At 38.0% G+C, this 17,413-nt stretch overlaps 1 protein-coding gene across 1 annotated transcript; it reads right to left on the bottom strand.

Annotated features, from left to right (window-relative positions):
- Window positions 1-938: 938 nt before the first annotated feature.
- On the bottom strand, window positions 939-17,274 carry col9a1b (collagen, type IX, alpha 1b). Its single transcript, XM_028468618.1, has 32 exons — window positions 17,054-17,274; window positions 16,556-16,609; window positions 16,420-16,455; window positions 16,260-16,322; window positions 15,167-15,220; window positions 14,764-14,799; window positions 14,602-14,625; window positions 14,431-14,484; window positions 13,475-13,528; window positions 13,308-13,340; window positions 13,168-13,224; window positions 13,036-13,089; window positions 11,148-11,201; window positions 10,992-11,045; window positions 10,801-10,854; window positions 10,658-10,711; window positions 9,942-9,995; window positions 9,812-9,865; window positions 9,664-9,717; window positions 8,692-8,736; window positions 8,548-8,601; window positions 8,404-8,457; window positions 8,267-8,320; window positions 7,901-7,972; window positions 7,425-7,460; window positions 7,271-7,315; window positions 7,152-7,184; window positions 6,926-7,072; window positions 3,580-3,634; window positions 2,465-2,653; window positions 2,283-2,360; window positions 939-1,709 (listed from the first exon to the last, which is right to left on the bottom strand). The coding sequence occupies exons 1-32, from the start codon at window positions 17,126-17,128 to the stop codon at window positions 1,513-1,515; spliced, it is 2,031 nt and encodes a 676-aa protein (XP_028324419.1). The 5' UTR covers window positions 17,129-17,274; the 3' UTR covers window positions 939-1,512.
- Between the last annotated feature and the right edge of the window lie 139 nt (window positions 17,275-17,413).

The raw sequence follows: 17,413 nt of genomic DNA, 5'->3' as shown, positions 1-17,413 counted from the left end.
TGGGAAAGTACAGCAGCATAATCAAACACTTTAATGTGAACCAAATATGTCCTTATTTCTTTTTCACAGCAGTGATATGGGAGAAAAAGGGACCAAAGCTCTCCATTTATAGCTCATATTAGTTGAAAAATGGTGGTATACAATCAGATAGAAAAGCTACAACATAATGTTGTTGTTGTTGTTGTTGTTGTTGTTGTTGTTTACCCTTTTTGCTTGTATGTTTTTATTCTCTTGTATTGTTTTCTGGTTAGTTTATTTTTGGTTTCTTATGACAGAAAAAAATGACATGAACTCGTGGCTATGCTTATTTTGTAATAACCGTAGACACTGTAAATGTTTGTTGCTGTTTTTTTCATGCTGTTGTAAACTGATTATTAGTACAAAGGGGCAGATTACATAAGATTATTCGTCTTTCTGCTCCCTTTCATTCGGCAGTTTGTAAACTTTTATGTTATTAAATTGATTTTTCATTTTTTTTTTGAATGAATGGAATAAATAAAATACAAATACATATACAAAATATCTTTATGTTGCATATTGAGCAGAGGGAATACACATTATTCGGGGTATCCAAAGTATTCCAGTTTTTCTGCAATGTATCCACAACACTTCAAGTTGTGCATCACAATATGTTGCTTTGCCGAGCTACGATATGATGCAGATGGCTAGGCTGATGCTATAGCCATCTGCATCAGATAACCATAGCATTATAGTGTTTTAAATAGAAAGCATGATTGATGATAAACAGTGATTTCGTGTATTTATTACATTATCAAGAGAATAACATGCCACCAGTTGCCATTCTGTACAATGAGACAAAATCTAGGATCTAGGAAATGCATTTCACCACATTTGACATTTCGTAGATCTTTTTTTTATTTTACAGATTTACAACATACACTGAAGTCAGTGTGATTCAATGACATTTCCATCCCCTTCTTTTTATTGAGAATTTCAAGGCTGAAAAGGCTGTAAGGCAAGTAGAAATGTCTTTATCAAAAATAAAAAATAAAATAAGGCTTTCAGCAGGTTTCTTTTGGCAAATTAAGAACAAATTATTGAAGCTCACACCAACTGTGAACCTAACTTTCTTTAGAGCATTCTTTTTAATACAAACCGTGTACAAACATAACAGTGAAGAAAAAAAAAATTCTGCACAAAGAAAGTAGGAAAATAAAGCAAATATTTTGGGTCATTATTAGCTAAAAATTGTGTGCACAGTCCTGACTATATTGGAACATTTCTCAGGTAGAAAAGCTCACATGATTGAGTTGCATCTCTGCAGCCAGAAAAAAAAAACAATGTTTATGTGTATTTTTTTTTTCAGCTCAAAAAAGCTGGCTCCTTGTGATGGAGATGTGGCAGACACAAAAACACAGCACGCTGACAGGATGAAAGGGTTAATGTATCAAAGGCACCACGCCAACCGCATCTCCTGGAAGAAATGTATGAAAAATTGTTGTGCACCGGTGAGATAAACCATCAGTCTTTCTGTCTCTGCCAGACTGTCTCTCAGTTTCCTGCTGGTCCCTTCACGTCCAGAGACTGGTGGGCTGCCCCCGCCTGCAGGTTGCATGATGAGGGGTCACAGTAACCATTGGGACCTGCCGCACCAGGGGGTCCGGGTACGCCAGGCTGTCCAGGAACACCAGGGGGTCCTCGCTGTCCATCCCGACCATTCTGGCCATAGGCAGGTTTGCCTGCTTCCCCTGTAATGACAGATCGTTTTTAAACAAGCTAGACATTGTGTGCAGATTTACAATTAATTCTCTATTTTTATTTTTATTTTAGATGGCAGCTTTAGAAAAAGCACTTCACCATATGCTATAAGATTTCATTTGACATGCAATGACCACCATCCAGCTTTTTCTTATAACATGATGCAAAAGGAAAAGCAAAGCGCCTTTGCTTCCACTTCATTGATATGTAATTGACTTACTGAAGCAAAATGAATATTTAATTCATGGCAGTGGCTATCCGTACGGTTGCCGTATCAATATACCGACATTCTATATGTATGCAGCGCCCCTATTTGGCCAGTTTAGGTCGCGTGATAGTTCAGTCATTGGCCGGTTTAGGTCGCGTGACTAAGACTAAACCTAACCCTAATCCTAACCCTAAAAATTGTTGCGATATTGGGTTATAACTTAACCCTAACCCTAAACCTAATCCTGACCCTAAAACCAAGACGCTACGTACTTGTACTTCGGTGACCGTACCAATAGCTCCGGGGGTTGTCCGTACGGCAAAAGTACATATAGACACTTTCTTAATTTATTTACCAGGAAGTCCAGGAGGTCCTGGTTGACCTTTTGGTCCTCGCACAGTGGGTCCTCTGGAACCTCTATCTCCCATATCACCTGTAAATGACAACATGTGATGATTACAGTAGTCCTACTTTAGGTTTTTAAACGTCTGATGTCAATGAATCATCTTAAACTTCCAGGAGTAACATGTGGGTTACCTTTGGGTCCCTTCTGTCCTAGTTGTCCAGGTGGACCTTTAAGGCCAGGGAGGCCTCTTGATCCTGCATGACCAGGGAAGCCGTTATCCCCTGGAGGCCCAGGACGCCCTGGAGGTCCAGGTTTTCCAGGTAGGCCCGCTATACCAGTTTCTGGCCTCCTTAAACTTGCTGCTAACTGAGCCAGCTGCTCTGTTGATGTAAAACGTACCAAAAGAAAATGAGATGAGAAGTAAAACTGGTACTGTGAAACTATTCCAAGATGTTATATACAGCGGCTTCAATCTCTTAGTGAGGCTTTGAATGTAAAAACTAGTCCAACAGCAGTCATAGGGGTACTCATACGGTCCTGGGGTTGCAATCCTGCTGGTTTTTAGTTGTCTGTCCTGTTTACTACACCCTAATGTGATGGAAGTGTCATTATCCAGCCTTGCAGAGAGCATGATAACGAGCCTACCATTGTTATTAAGTGTGAAGAAGCAGTTTTCAATCCTGATTTTAAATAATTTTATCAAATTGAGCCAAAATCGGATAACGCTATTTATTTCAAGCAATCTCTAAGAGAGAATCTACATCCACAGTGCAATAGATCTCAAAATAAATCTCCCGCGGTCCCTTGCTGCATGGTATTTTACACAAAACATTCCAATTTTCTGCCACCCGATGAAAATTCATACAGCACCTGCTTGACTGTTCTTGTTTAAGATTTCCTTTTCCAGGCAGACTCTTTGCCTTGAGCAGAGGAGTGCAGGTCTTTTGGAGGTGAGATTAATTTTTTACCACATCGGATATAAAAAAGTCATGAGTGTAGGAGATGAGATGTGAAGACGTGAGAGCAAAAGAATGAAGAGAACAGAGGTTGTGACTTCAGTGAAACATTTCTGAAGCTCAGAGAAGGAAGCTTTCATCCATCAAATAAACAAAGGCTGAAGCTTCTTTTCATGTTTTGGTTATGAGGCTTTCATGCTTTTAGCTGCGGAGTTTGCAGCAGCATCTGTGAAACACTGGAGCGGAGGCTTTATGTGTGGTTGGGTAATGAGGCATTCTGGGAAATATTATAGATATGAAATGAGGCACAGGGGAATGATAAATGGGGTCAAAGGCCTATCTTTTTGTACCTTGCATGACTCGCATACAGACTTGTTTGATGTGCTGATCACTCGGTTCTTTACCCTGCAAGGAAGAAAAGATGAATTAACAGATTTCACAGCAGTGTGTAAACCAATTATGCAAAACCTCACCTGTACTTGTACTGTTAGTTTTGAGTCGAACCCTCAACTGGTTTTCTTAAATTGTTAAAATGTACACATAATTGCAGGGTTTTCTTTATTTTAAAAAAAATCCTGAACTTGTTAATCAGTGCAATGTTCTTTAGGATGAAAATCTTATTAAAGGTATTGAAAAGTGACTTTTTGCTAAACGTCCAGCTTTAGGCTATCTAATAAGATTAATTATTCTATCAAAAACAAATACCGTGGATAGAAATCATCATCAGTGTTTCTCAAATAGGGGTACGCAATGGCATACCTGTCAAGAATCCCATTTTGGCCGGTAAACTTCCGTATTTTACCCCTCTTTCCCGCCATCGTACCGAATTAACATTTTCCTGTAAATATCCCGTTTTTTAATGTGATGATAATTAAAAGATAAATAGATAAAAACATTCCTCTGCCTTACTAAACTGAACGTCGTCACTATCCTCGCGAGAACTACCGCCTGTAATGGCCTGAGTGTCGGTTCTCGCGAGATTAGTGCCGACAGCGGCAACAAACCAGGAAACAACTCAGAAAAGAGATGGATGTGAGAAGACGTTCTGGCAAAAAACACAAAGAACTCGTGTAAACTTGGAAAAGGAGACAGGGAGTTTACCTTCGTAAAGAGCAACAGGATGGGACACAGTTACACATTCTGTAAGATTAGTAACTGAGATTTTAACGTCTACCACGGGGGAAGAAACGACGTCAATCACCATGAAAAATCAGCCAGTCACAAGTGCTACAAATATACACTGCTTTCAAAAAGTGTTAAAGGATGTAAACAAATGTGTCTAATAAGTCATTAGTGAATACCAGAGAACCACGTGAGCATGTAAAAGAAAATATGTAATAAAATAAAATGTAAATGTCTAACTTAAAGACAAGCAATGTGAAATTAACAGTAAATATGCAACGTGCTGACTTATATATGAACAGTAAGTAAACAAATGTGCTTCATATATCCATTCATGTTTTCATTTAGGCTGTGTTATAATGTAGGAATTAGGGCTGGGCGATATATCAAAATTCAAGATACAGTATATCGAGTTTTCTGATTTGGCGATATAGAAAACTACTTTTTCGCATATATCAATATGTATATACATACAGTGGGGCAAAAAAATATTTAGTCAACCACCAATTGTGCAAGTATTACCACTTAAAAAGGTGAGAGAGGCCTGTAATTTTCATCATAGGTATACCTCAACTATGAGAGACAAAATGAGAAAAAATGTTCAATGAATTAATTGGTAAATCCCTCGATAAAATAAGTATTTGGTCACCTACAAACAAGCAAGATTTCTGGCTCTTACAGACCTGTAACTTCTTCTTTAAGAGGCTCCTCTGTCCTCCACTCGTTACCTGTATTAATGGCACCTGTTTGAAGTCGTTATCAGTATAAAAGACACCTGTCCACAACCTCAAACAGTCACGCTCCAAACGTCACTATGGCCAAAACCAAAGAGCTGTCAAAGGACAAATGTCCCTGTGTGGCATTTTGCATCAGCAAATTTAACCTACAATTGTATTTCTGGTCAGACTTCATTTGAAATATTATTGACGAGATTTATAATAATAATAACAATGCATCAGTTTTATATAGCGCTTTATCATAGACACTCAAAGTCGCTTTACAGAATTAAGGCATTATTCTTTCACTCCACACTTAGTGGTGGTAAACTACTATTGTAGCCACAGCTGCCCTGGGGCAGACTGACGGAAGCGAGGCTGCCATAGTGCGCCATCGGCCCCTTTGACCACCACCAACACTCACTCACACACTACATTCATACTAGGCAATGTAGGTGAAGTGCCTTGCCCAAGGGCACAATGACTGCCACCCCACTGTGGCACCTGGAATTCTCAGTGGTCTCCCATCCAACTACTAACCAGGCCCAGACCAGGCCCATATCACCATTTTGAGAAAATATATTGAGATATGAGTTCATATCGCCCAGCCCTAGGAGGAATGTTCGAAGTGTCTTACCCAAGGACAAACAAATACGAATCAAGCAACCTTCTGAGCCATTGTTTTCCTGTGTTTTCGTGTCATCCTTTAAAGTGGTGTTTTGGGGATTTTGTCTTTGAGACATTGAGACAAATTGAAGTGAAGGCGAACTTACCTCAAATGAATTAATGTTAGTTAAATGAGATGAGAGAAAAACACCCAATGCATCCCATATGGCTTAACAGCTGCAGACCAGACAATCACAAAAGCTCATTCGGAAAATTGCGATGATTTTTATTTTTAAACTGGGTTTCTATATTCCCACAATCTTAGCTCAATCTGCTGTAGACGTTTTGGTTCCAAATGCCTGTTGGAGTTCATGTCCCAGCAGTTTACAAGCTAAGGGACAACCTACTCGTGTCTCAAAAACTCATGGGGTTTAGCGACATCTAGTGGTGACAATGCAGATTATGACAAACTACAGGTACAGTATATTGGTTTGAAGCAAGGCGTAAATGGTGACAAAAAATGCAACTTTGATGTCATAATTTTGCTACTCCGACCATCGATCCTCATGTAAATATAATCAGTTGATGGAGTTTTAAATAACGTGATGTTATTCACACAAAATATGTGTAGCCTATACTGTAAAATTGTTGACATTTGTTCTGAAATACTCACAGGCCTTAAAAAACCAGCAACACATTGGGAAAACACGACAGAGAATGTGCTATATTTGTAAAATTGCGTTTTGTTGTTGACTCTGAATTCATTTGTAATACTTTGTATGGTGAAATGAAAAGTTTATGTTGTTATAATCATTATAATAATAAAATCTAATTAATTAGGGATTTATGGATAGGGGGTGGGGTTAAATAAGTACCAGTATGTACTTCTTCCCACACTTTTTCGGAAATCTTTACGTTCTTCCTTTTTGTTTTCTTTGTTTCTTACGATATTCTGTTTACATGTGTGAAATAAATCAAATATCAAATCAAATCAAATGGCAGGAACGGTTAAACGTACAGTTAACTAATACTTGTTCTATTTTCCCTGCAGTTATTACAAATTACTTTCTTAAGATTAAAAGTAAATAAATGCTGTGAAAAGTAGGAGATGACGTTTGTTTGCATTAAGTGAATAGAAATTCTGTAAGGACACATATGCCACTGTTGGAGGAGATGATGGGTTATGTTTTGATTTTTGTAAATCATTGTGCTTTTCAGTACACGTGTTGAAATATGGTATTATGTGACCTACCGCAGGACCCTGAGTGCCTCTGACTCCAGGTGCGCCTCTGTTTCCCTGCATGCCTCGAGGTCCAGGTGAACCCGGGGGACCATCAACTCCAGGCTGGCCTCGACTTCCTTCAGGACCCCTTTTTCCGGGCTCACCAGGGTTACCACCCTGAACAAGGACAAGGATTGATAATTATGAAAGTGCAGCAGGTTTCTTATTGTTTCATTGTGGGGTCAGAGATCATTACCTCTCCTTTAGCTCCAGATTCACCTGCTTCACCCTATGAAACATCAGATTTACAGTAAATTTCCTCTAATAAAAATGCAGAAAAATTGTAATTTTATTATTATAAGTGAAATAACTTACAACATCCCCCTTATCTCCAGGATTTCCCTCATCACCTTGCGCTCCCTATGAAAACATAATCTGTAAATGATTTATGCAAAAAACCCCACTGGTTATTTAAAAGCAACAATCTGTTAAAAAAAGAGAGTTTATCTCAAGTGCCATGGTCTCCTACTTGTTCTCCTTTAGATCCAGCGTCTCCACGTTCTCCCTGGAAACAACATCAACATAAATAAAGCCAAGGTATGATTGTCATTACACATTAACAATGCAACAACAATACATGACAAGGACAAGCTGCTGCAACTGGGTTCTGCTAGAAACTCTGGCTGATCGTCTCTAACGTTGAGTTCATGCACATTTTAATTGTGAGGTAAAATGCATTGGAAAAACATGCACCGGCAAGTTCCAAAGCAAGGGTTTCGGCTCGTTTTTCAGGAATCAAACTCTGGACTTTTATTGTTGTGAGACCAAATGGTAGACAAGGTATTTACAATGTTGTCTAACAACAACGTGAAAGGTTTTGACCTGCACTAGAGGGAGCAGATTAGCAGTTTGTTTTATGCTCTCATCTCATTCATACTTCAGGGTTTGTTTGTTTGTTGTTGTTTTTTTTTTGTTTTTTTAAATCACTTTCAGTTCATTTCTTACCCTCTCTCCTTTTATCCCAGGCAGGCCAGGAGGACCTGGTAGACCAGGAAGACCAGGATCACCCTTTGGTCCCTGTAATAAGAAAAACACATTATGAGTAAGTGTGAAGAGGGTGGCGAAGCATGCAAGGACATATGTGACAGATAGAATAATTTAGCCAAATAAAAAAATATGTTGTTTAGGTCAATGAAAAGCTGTTAGTGTAAATTCACTCAACTAACCAATTGCTTTTTTTTAGATGTTATGTGTGTGTGTGTGTGTGTGTGTGTGTGTGTGTGTGTGTGTGTGTGTGTGTGTGTGTGTGTGTGTGTGTGTGTGTGTGTGTATTTCATAGCATATTTGACTTTTCACAGGGGCACAACTTACCCGAGCACCCGGCTTGCCTGCTGGCCCTGCAGGTCCTTGCTGTCCAATATCTCCCTAAATAACAGCAAAGCAAATAATGAGCATATGACAAGAGTTCATCTTAATGCATGAACAGATATAGACAGTGGGGCCCTTACTGGTTCTCCAATGGGCCCAATAGGTCCCACCTCTCCTTGTTCTCCACGCTCACCCTGTGTTGTGACATTACAAGCACACAACAAAGTGAAAGTGATGTAGAAATAATGCTAAAGGCTTTGTCTTTAAGTGCAACTCATACTTACAGGTTTACCAGCAGATCCAGTTGTTCCCGGGAGACCTCCCAGACCCCCATCACCCTGTAGGAAAGTGACCAAGGAGACTTTTAAGCAGATGACAGTAGAAAATTTGCAATTTGGAAAAATTCAACAACAGATTTAACTCTCAACCTTTGGGCCGCCCAAGCCTTTTGGTCCCGGTGCCCCAGGCAAACCCTGAAAATACAGGGGACACATTGATTAGGTTCAACACTATGACAAAAGTTATAAATTCTAAAATCACTTAAACTCATACAAATACACAATGTTTTGTTTGTTCACCGACAAACATTTCAGTATGAGAGATCACTGTCTCACGGTTTTGATACTCAGGGTCAAAGGTTCTCAACGTGTGGGTTGGGACCAGAAAGTGAATCACAAACAAAAAGGAGGCCCATGATGATACAAAATTTATTTTTAAGAGGATTTGTTTATGCAACAGCGCGGATTATGCACACTTCGCAAAAGTCATAATAGTTAAGGAAAAAACTTTTTTGGGGGGATATTAATATGTTATCGTTATGAATAGAAGATATTAGATATTAGGCTAACAGCTAAAAACAGCAAGTGTAATTTTATCCTGCTTTTAAATATGGACCGGGATAAAAATGTAATATATTTGTATTACAATATTACTGTTTTTTAAAATGTAACTGAGTTACACTACTTTGAGTTACTTTTACTGATAGTGTTCGAATAACAATGGTCTAAGTTTTGTTTCAAGTACTTCTGCTGTTTCAGGAGCAGAAAGCGCTTTTTTTTCCCCCATACGTTAACGATTTCCCACAGGTTAGATTTTTTTCGGCGTACATAGCTATGACGTAGAATGCTGTGATCTTGTAAAAAAATGCTGTTTTTATCACTCGGATAGACCATTTAAATAGGTAAGTAGGTATTCTGATTTAAGGTGGATTAGGTGCAATTGAAAGTATTTTTCTGATTTTGCCTACTGATGTTACATCATTTTAAGCTTTTTCTTGTCTGTATTTGCCAGAGAGAATTATCGGTATTGGTTATTGACCAAATTAGTTGAAATATCGGGAAAAAAAATCAAATATTGTCCATCCCTATTTGTAATTTATAGGAATCCAAAGTCATACTCACAGGAAACCCCTGAAGTCCAACTTCCCCTGGATTGCCTGCCTTTCCAATGCCTCCCTGCAGTCAAACCAACAGGAACATTACATAAAGTTTGTTTAAGCTCACACCAAAACAAAATTAATAGAATGAAAATGTACAATTTTTGCTCCACCTTTGCTCCTGGCATTCCAGGGATACCCTCACGGCCATCCACACCTGGTAAACCCTGGAGACGAGAGGAAGTTAGAACCAATCTTTGGTTTACAGACGTTATCATTTGTTATCTTTGAGCAGACACTCACAGCTTCTCCTTTAGGACCTGGAACACCAGTGATTCCTCTTGATCCTTGACCTCCCTGAACAAAAGGACACCAGATATTTAGAGAAGCCCTACTTTATACCATCTAGTTTAATAATATTCATTTTCTCCACACGTGTCACCAGACTTTCTTAACTGATTACACAACACGATATCTGTAGCATCAAATTGCACTCTCACCTTGAAATAGTCGACTCTTCCATTGTCCTACCCTGATTCCCTCTCCCCTGTCCTCTCCCCCCTCACCAACGTGTAACAATAACTTTTTTTATATTCTCCCTTTAATAAAGTGTTTCTTACCCTTCCTTAGGGCGGACTGGTGATGGTCACCATCACGCAGTAAGATACATTCATTAATTTAATTGCAATAATAAAACATGCATTGCTCTACGTCTAGTGTTTACCTTCAACAGCATGTGCAGACGAGGTAAAAATAGAATAAAAACCAAAAAAAATTTATATTCTAAATGCTCCATAGCTGTCAGTGAGGTAACATGGTAGCTTATCATGTTTTGAGGAATGTAGAATGTGAATAACATAGAAAGGAAAGTTTCAATTCAAATTCAATTTGTTGTTTTAGTGTTGATATTTAGTGTTAAATGGTTTGTGAGTGTTTTTGGTTACGTTGTCCCCAGTCTCATAAAGTTTTAGCGATAAAGGGACCATATCATGTTTAGAACCATAAGAGTTTCTACTCACTAGTTCACCACTAGGTCCAGCTTCACCCATTCCTCCTCTCTGGCCTTGACCTCCCTGAAATCAATTATGAAAAAAAATAACTAAACACTCATTTTCAAATAATTTAGCTGTAAAACTGCATTTGTATCAGATAATCTACTTACGGTTGCACCTCCAACACCCTGAGGACCTGGATCTCCATCTGGGCCCCGTGCGCCCTATAAGAAAAGAAAAAGAGATGCATCTACTGAACATTTACTGTCAAAGACATTTACTTACAGTGACGGGCGATGATTGCAAGCCTTCCCTGAGTGAGTCATAAAAAGGTTGAATGGTCTCCTGTCGCAGTGCTTACCAGTTCTCCCTTGGGTCCCATCATTCCCATGGCACCACGAATTCCCTGAGGTCCCTAGAATAGCAGAAAGATCAAATGGTTTCTGTGAGTAGATCAAGAAATCCTGATGCAAAGAAAAATGAAAAGCAGAAAAACTGTAAAGAGACAGCTTCAAACCGTTGGTCCTTGGGATCCTACTTCCCCTGGATTTCCTTGGCCTCCTTCCTCACCCTGTGGAGATGACGATCATTTAGCAAACATTGATGAAAATAGCTTTATTTATTTGAATGTTAAAAAAAAATGTGTTTTTTTTAATTTTTTTTTTTTAAACTTGGACTTATTTAATTCAAGTGTGTGACACTCAAAAGTAATACTGGGACTTTCTATGAGTTTCAGATATTGACCTATCAGTAACCAAAGATGGGTAATATTACGCTGACTTTTAGCAATGTTTCCATTATAACTTTTGTTTTTTGTTTTTTTTAAATCTATATCTATATCACATCGTCCCTGTTCAGGGTGTACCCCTGCCTAACGCCCAGAGCCGGAGATCGGCACCGGCAGACCCCCGTGACCCTGGAAAACAGGAACAAGTGGGTCTGAAAATGGATAGATGGATGGAAATTGTCACATTATTACTTATTTTCTTCATGCAAACCACCAGAGGGTAAGTTTAGCTGTTTACAGAGAAAAAGATGAAGCAAAAAAGCTAATATTAAAAGGTGAACCCTGGAACATTATTGTGTAACAAGCAAATTATTATAAAAGTTAATAATTTTGGAAATGTTTAATGCCCGCGCTCACTGATAATGAAAAAAAAAATATTCTAACAGAAAAATAAATTGATATTTAAAGTTCTTGAGTTCAGTTGCATTAGTCTACCATAACATGAATACATTATCTTCATTTTTGTGAAGATTGTTTACCTGCCCTAAAGAAGAGAAGATGTTGTTTTAATTCAATGAGATTAATGTTGCATACATCATTCTCTGATCTCAGCTCATAATCCGTTTTATGGAACTGATGCAAATTGGCTTCAAGATCCAATCTGGTATAATGCAACAGATAAATACTTGAATGCTTCATATTGTACATTGTGCCTTAACAAATACACTTGAATTAATGATCATAGTAATTCAGAAAAGCAGGGTTTAAAAAAAAGTGTAAAAAAAAATAGGTAAATGCTCAGCTGCTAAAGTGGAATGCACAATGAGGACAACTTTTAACTGTTATATTCTCAATATTTAATAGGCTACTTCATCTTTTTTTGTTGAGTAATCCACATGGTTCAGAGGACCATTAAGCAACACACTGTTATACTACAGAGTACAATAGTCTCCACTTATTTTGAAGTATGAATATGCATATTTTTACATGTAAAAAGGGCAGCCAAATGTATTTTTTTCCCCTTATAATGCCCAAAGTCATCATCAACATACTGTAAATCTTATGTGTATCATCCTATTTTCAGTATGTCTTTGCAATGCCATAAAAAACTTGTAAGCACCAACAAAACTTCAAGTCATTCTATTGTTCACTGTAAATATCTTCATATGTGTGAACCATTGAACAGGGGGATTTCCAATAGGCCCATAAAGAGACACTTGAAGAAAGAGAAAATCATTCTCTGCTCCGAAGCGCAGACTGACACTAAATCATATCCTGGTGCAGGGTGATAAAGGGAGATGGGCCCAGACTCATTTCCATTTATATAGTGCATTGACACATTACAGAGAGAGGATAGTGGTGCTTGAACATCATTTCGAATAAATCATCCTTCTTGCATCACAAGGAGTCAGAGGAATTACACACAGGCATATATCACTTCCTCTTGAAATGGAGCAGCATGAATAATGCTCGGCTCAATAGTGTCAGAAATCCGTTTCCCGAGTTTAAGACGTGATTTCTTTGTGTGTGATGTGGAACAGGGAACACACGTTACTGTTGGGGAATGTAATTCATGCTAGGACGCTAGGAATTAGGCTTTCAAAGTGTGCAAAATTTGATAAAATTCCCCGGTATCCAGTCAAATTTACACTTGATCCTGAAGTATTGCTAATGTTACCTTATGCCCTTGCTTTCCAGGCTCTCCTGCGTCACCTTTTACACCTTTGTGGCCCTGCATTGAGAGAATTAAAGAAGCACCATTGAAACACACTGCTGTGGCTCTGTAATATTAAAACTGTCTTTGTTTTACCTTCATGCCAGGAAGACCAGGGTGTCCAGAGGTCCCAGGTGGACAGGAGTTTGGACACTAAAGCACCGAATTAAAGTGAAAAAAAGTGTTTGTAATAAAAATGGATATTCATATACACCATAACAGAAACATCTCTTTACCAGGTCGGCACTGCCAAGCATTCCAGCTGTCCCCTAAAAATGAGAGAAGGATTTAAACATATAGCATTATTTAAAAGTGGGATGCAGGATGAATGTGTTCTTCATATCACATACATGACCAGACAAACGATCAAATTTATTGTCTTCCTAAAGTTTTTGTCACTCACTCTGGGTCCTGTTGGTCCACGAGGTCCCTGTGGTCCTCTGACACCCATGGCACCCTGTAAAAACAAACAGGTCTGTGTCACATACTGCTTCAGTAAAACATTAAAATGCAAAGAAAACAAAAGAAGAGAAATCTTAAGGTTCAATGTTTATTAATCAGGAAACGCACAAGAAAGATATCCTATAGTCTTTTTGTTGTCGGATTGGTTTTAATTAATGTATTTCATTCATTTTTGCCTTTTGATCATCTGCTGTTTTTTTTGTTTTTTTTTCATATTTATTTCTTAACTCGAGTTTTTAAAGTTTTCAGTAATTACACAATTATTTAAACCTGCATTAACTTGATTTAGAAGGTTAGTATATTATCTAAAGGTAAATAAATCAAAATATTGCTATTTATAATAATAACAAAGGAATTTGTCAGTTGGCTGCGATAAATGCGAGTTATTACAAACTTATTACAATCCTTTTCTGAAGTCATTGTGCTCTTTAAAATGAAATAAACATAATCATCAATGAGACATGTTTCTTTTCTTGGCTATTTTTATTTATTTTTTTACGTGAATATACAAACTTGAATATTGATATAGAATCAATATAAAACTTGCTAATACTCACAAGGGCGTAAATGCATTCATAAAATACAAATGAATTCTCTAGATGCACTTTGCACTAAGATAAAGCTAAAAAAAAAAAACTATATTTGATTATTATTCCTGAATGATTTTACTGGTATGGTCCTGTTGACATTGGAGTGAAACTGACACTAGCACTAACTCAACTCATGTTTTTTAGGTTTTAAATATGCCACTAGTTATTCTAGTTATTCTTCACCTTATTTTGATCTCTTTTGTTCAATGATGTATTACAGTTTTGTAAAAAAAAATAAATAAAAAAAAACAATTGTGCTTGGCATGTGCTTATGGTACTAAAATCAAATCTCTTGGCTTTGACTCACTGGTGGCCCAACTTTTCCCATTTCACCAAGAAGTCCGACTGGCCCTGGTTGTCCCTGTTCATCGTGAAAAGATAAACAATATCAAAAAAAACACTTAGATATCAAACAAAAGATATTAAAAATGGAAATGACTACAAAATGTAAACTAATAACTGTATTGGTGTTACTCACAGGAGGCCCATCCGGCCCAACGCCCTAAAAGCATAAAAGCAAAAAAACTGTGAATGAGTTGTACATGAGACAATAAAAACTTGCTGATAATAAGGTAGACAAAGTATATCTTTTTTATATTAATTATATGACTGTTTAATTATTATTGGAACTACTACTCACAGCTGCTCCACGGGGTCCAGCTCCTCCCGGTTCCCCCTGAAGCAAACACATCAATTATCCATAAATGTGCATTAACATTTACACTGAAATTCTGTTTTCATGTCAAATTGAGGTGCGTGACACAGCGTGAGCCTGCAAACTATCCAAATTAACATTCCACCAGTTCATCACATGACTTAGCAGGCTCCACTTGACCCAGCAACGTTTAGCCTAATGTGCTCTGATGCTGAGGCTCCGTGCCCCACAGAGATTATAGGGAAGACTATAAGGATTAAGTCCCATTTGTCATGAGGAATTGCTTTGTGCATCACAGATCTTGCTTCTTTGCTAATTGCCAGCAAAACCATGTTCACTGGCAGGATTTTCTCTAAAACATGGAAGAAGAAGTCCATGAGTCACTCACTTTCTGCCCAAGTGGACCATCAGGCCCATGATCTCCTATGGGGCCCGTCAAACCCTGCAGAGAAGAGACATTTCAGGCTCAACTAATGCAGCACAATAAATACATTTCAACAGAAATGCAATTCAAACAGTGACTCGCTTAATTTATAGGAAACTGTAAGTCTTTGGTGAGTTGAATAGAATTATAATGATTTGATGCCATTGTTTTGAGTTTTTTTTTAACATTTTTTTAAAAATGCTTATGTATTATATGATGCAATTACTTAATATTACTTAGTATTATTCACCTTTATTTAAAGTATTTAATGCACTTGTGATATTTATCTGGAATAAAGTTGTTTGTTTTTTTCCATTAAAATCATATTGATATGAAACTTTATATTTTGACTGTAGGCGTATACATGCCCTGTTGTCACTAAGGGGCTAAAATTTGCACACATGGAAAGTGTCATGGCAGACAAAAATCTGGCACTGCAATTCAAGCAGAGTGCAGCATTCCTCAGGCCAGGGTCATTTTAAAGAGGTGCGCAGAAAAAAGAAAAAAAAATCATTCCACACTGGTTTGAGGATTCTCAATAGGAGATACCAACAGCCAGCAGACAACAAAGCTCCCACTGTGTGTGGTGTGACTGAGTCCACACTGGTGCTGCGTTATTAAAATAAATGGGGATCAATAATGCATTTTGTATTAATAATAATGCACAAGTTTGTATATTGTTATTCTTGTATTTAATTAATGCCTAAAATACATATAATCTCATATATCTACTCCAACCTTCAATATAACTGCCTTTTCATCCCTCCATCATCAGCCCCTCTAAACTCTGCTAGCTCCCTAAATAAATTACCCTCGCTTCATGATATTTAATTACAAAAGAAAATGTCCTGTTTAATGAAATTCCAAAAATTTTTGCACACATATCCTGGCTTCCCGCCTCCGTCGGCAATTTAATCGGTCCTGCAAGCAAACTCAGTCTGTGAAGTAGGAGGATCAAAGTGTATGACTCCACCTTCTTACAGGTTGGAGGAACACGGGCTGTTTACAGTACATGAAAATATAAATCCACCTGAAATATATAAAACAGAGAGCTCACATCATTCCCAGGGATTCCAGGTAATCCCGAAGACCCGGGTTTTCCTGCATCTCCATCTGGTCCCTAAATACAAAGATTTAAAGGTTCACATTTAAAAAAAAAAAAAAAAAGAACTACAAGGGAAAACACTGTATTTCATAAATTGTGTTTAAATGGTCACCTGGGGACCGTCTGCTCCATCGTCTCCTCTGTCCCCCTGAAACAAAAACAATTAGCACTTACAGAGAAAATAGTTTAGTATTTACAAAGGATCAGAAGCATTATTTAGACAATGTTCCCACAATAAAGGCACTTACAGCGATGCCATTAATTCCTGGGACACCTGCAGGTCCAGGAGGACCTTGGTTCCTCTGCACAAAACAGTCAAAATGAAACAATCATAAGTAAACCAGTTCAAAAGTTTGACTTGTTGATCATTACTTTTTCCATTTACTAACAAAAGCTGCAGTAAGTCTGTCTAATTTACAGCATGCATGTGCACATTCTGACCGCCTGTTTTCAAAAGATAAGATTCTCTCTAAAAGAGTCTTTAATAGCCCCTAAGCTTTTGATTTCAACACATTGCCAACATGATGGTTATTCACAGAATAGCCACAACAAAGATTCACACAATGGACTTCAACTGAGAACGAACATCTGTGGAAAACATTCAATAAAGCAATTCCAGCAATAAAAAAAAAATAAATTAAAAAAAATGGCTGACACTTTTCTTTACAAAGACGTAGAAAACCTTCACATTGTTCACGTCAATCAAAGAAAAGCAGGAGAGAACAAAGAAACACAAAGTTACTTACTTGAGATGAACAAATTAGGACAAGCTGCAGAAGCAGCACCAGAAATGGCCCCTGAATGATTGAGAGTCTGGCCATGGTCTCCCTGGGAGCAGGAAAGGATTAATGTTATGATCCTTTCTCCTGGAATTGTTGGGATGAAGGAGAGCCCAGCAAAACAAGCCAACAGAGTCCCCTCGCCTATCTACACCCTCATTCCCATAGGCATCAGAGGCTCATGTATATTCATACAGTGACTGAAGAAACTGGTGAGCTTGCAGGATGCGGGCAGGGAAGGGGCCACACTGCACAGTGCACAACACCAATGGGAGGGATCAGCGGGTAATTTGACCTCTGCTGTGAGCCAAAAGGATTGAGCTGCTG

Source organism: Gouania willdenowi, chromosome 15 (assembly GCF_900634775.1).
Source record: "Gouania willdenowi chromosome 15, fGouWil2.1, whole genome shotgun sequence".
In the NCBI taxonomy this organism is placed as follows: Eukaryota; Metazoa; Chordata; class Actinopteri; order Blenniiformes; family Gobiesocidae; genus Gouania; species Gouania willdenowi.
The sequence above is the reverse complement of the archived record's forward strand: the minus strand, read 5'-3'. Positions and strand labels throughout refer to the sequence as shown.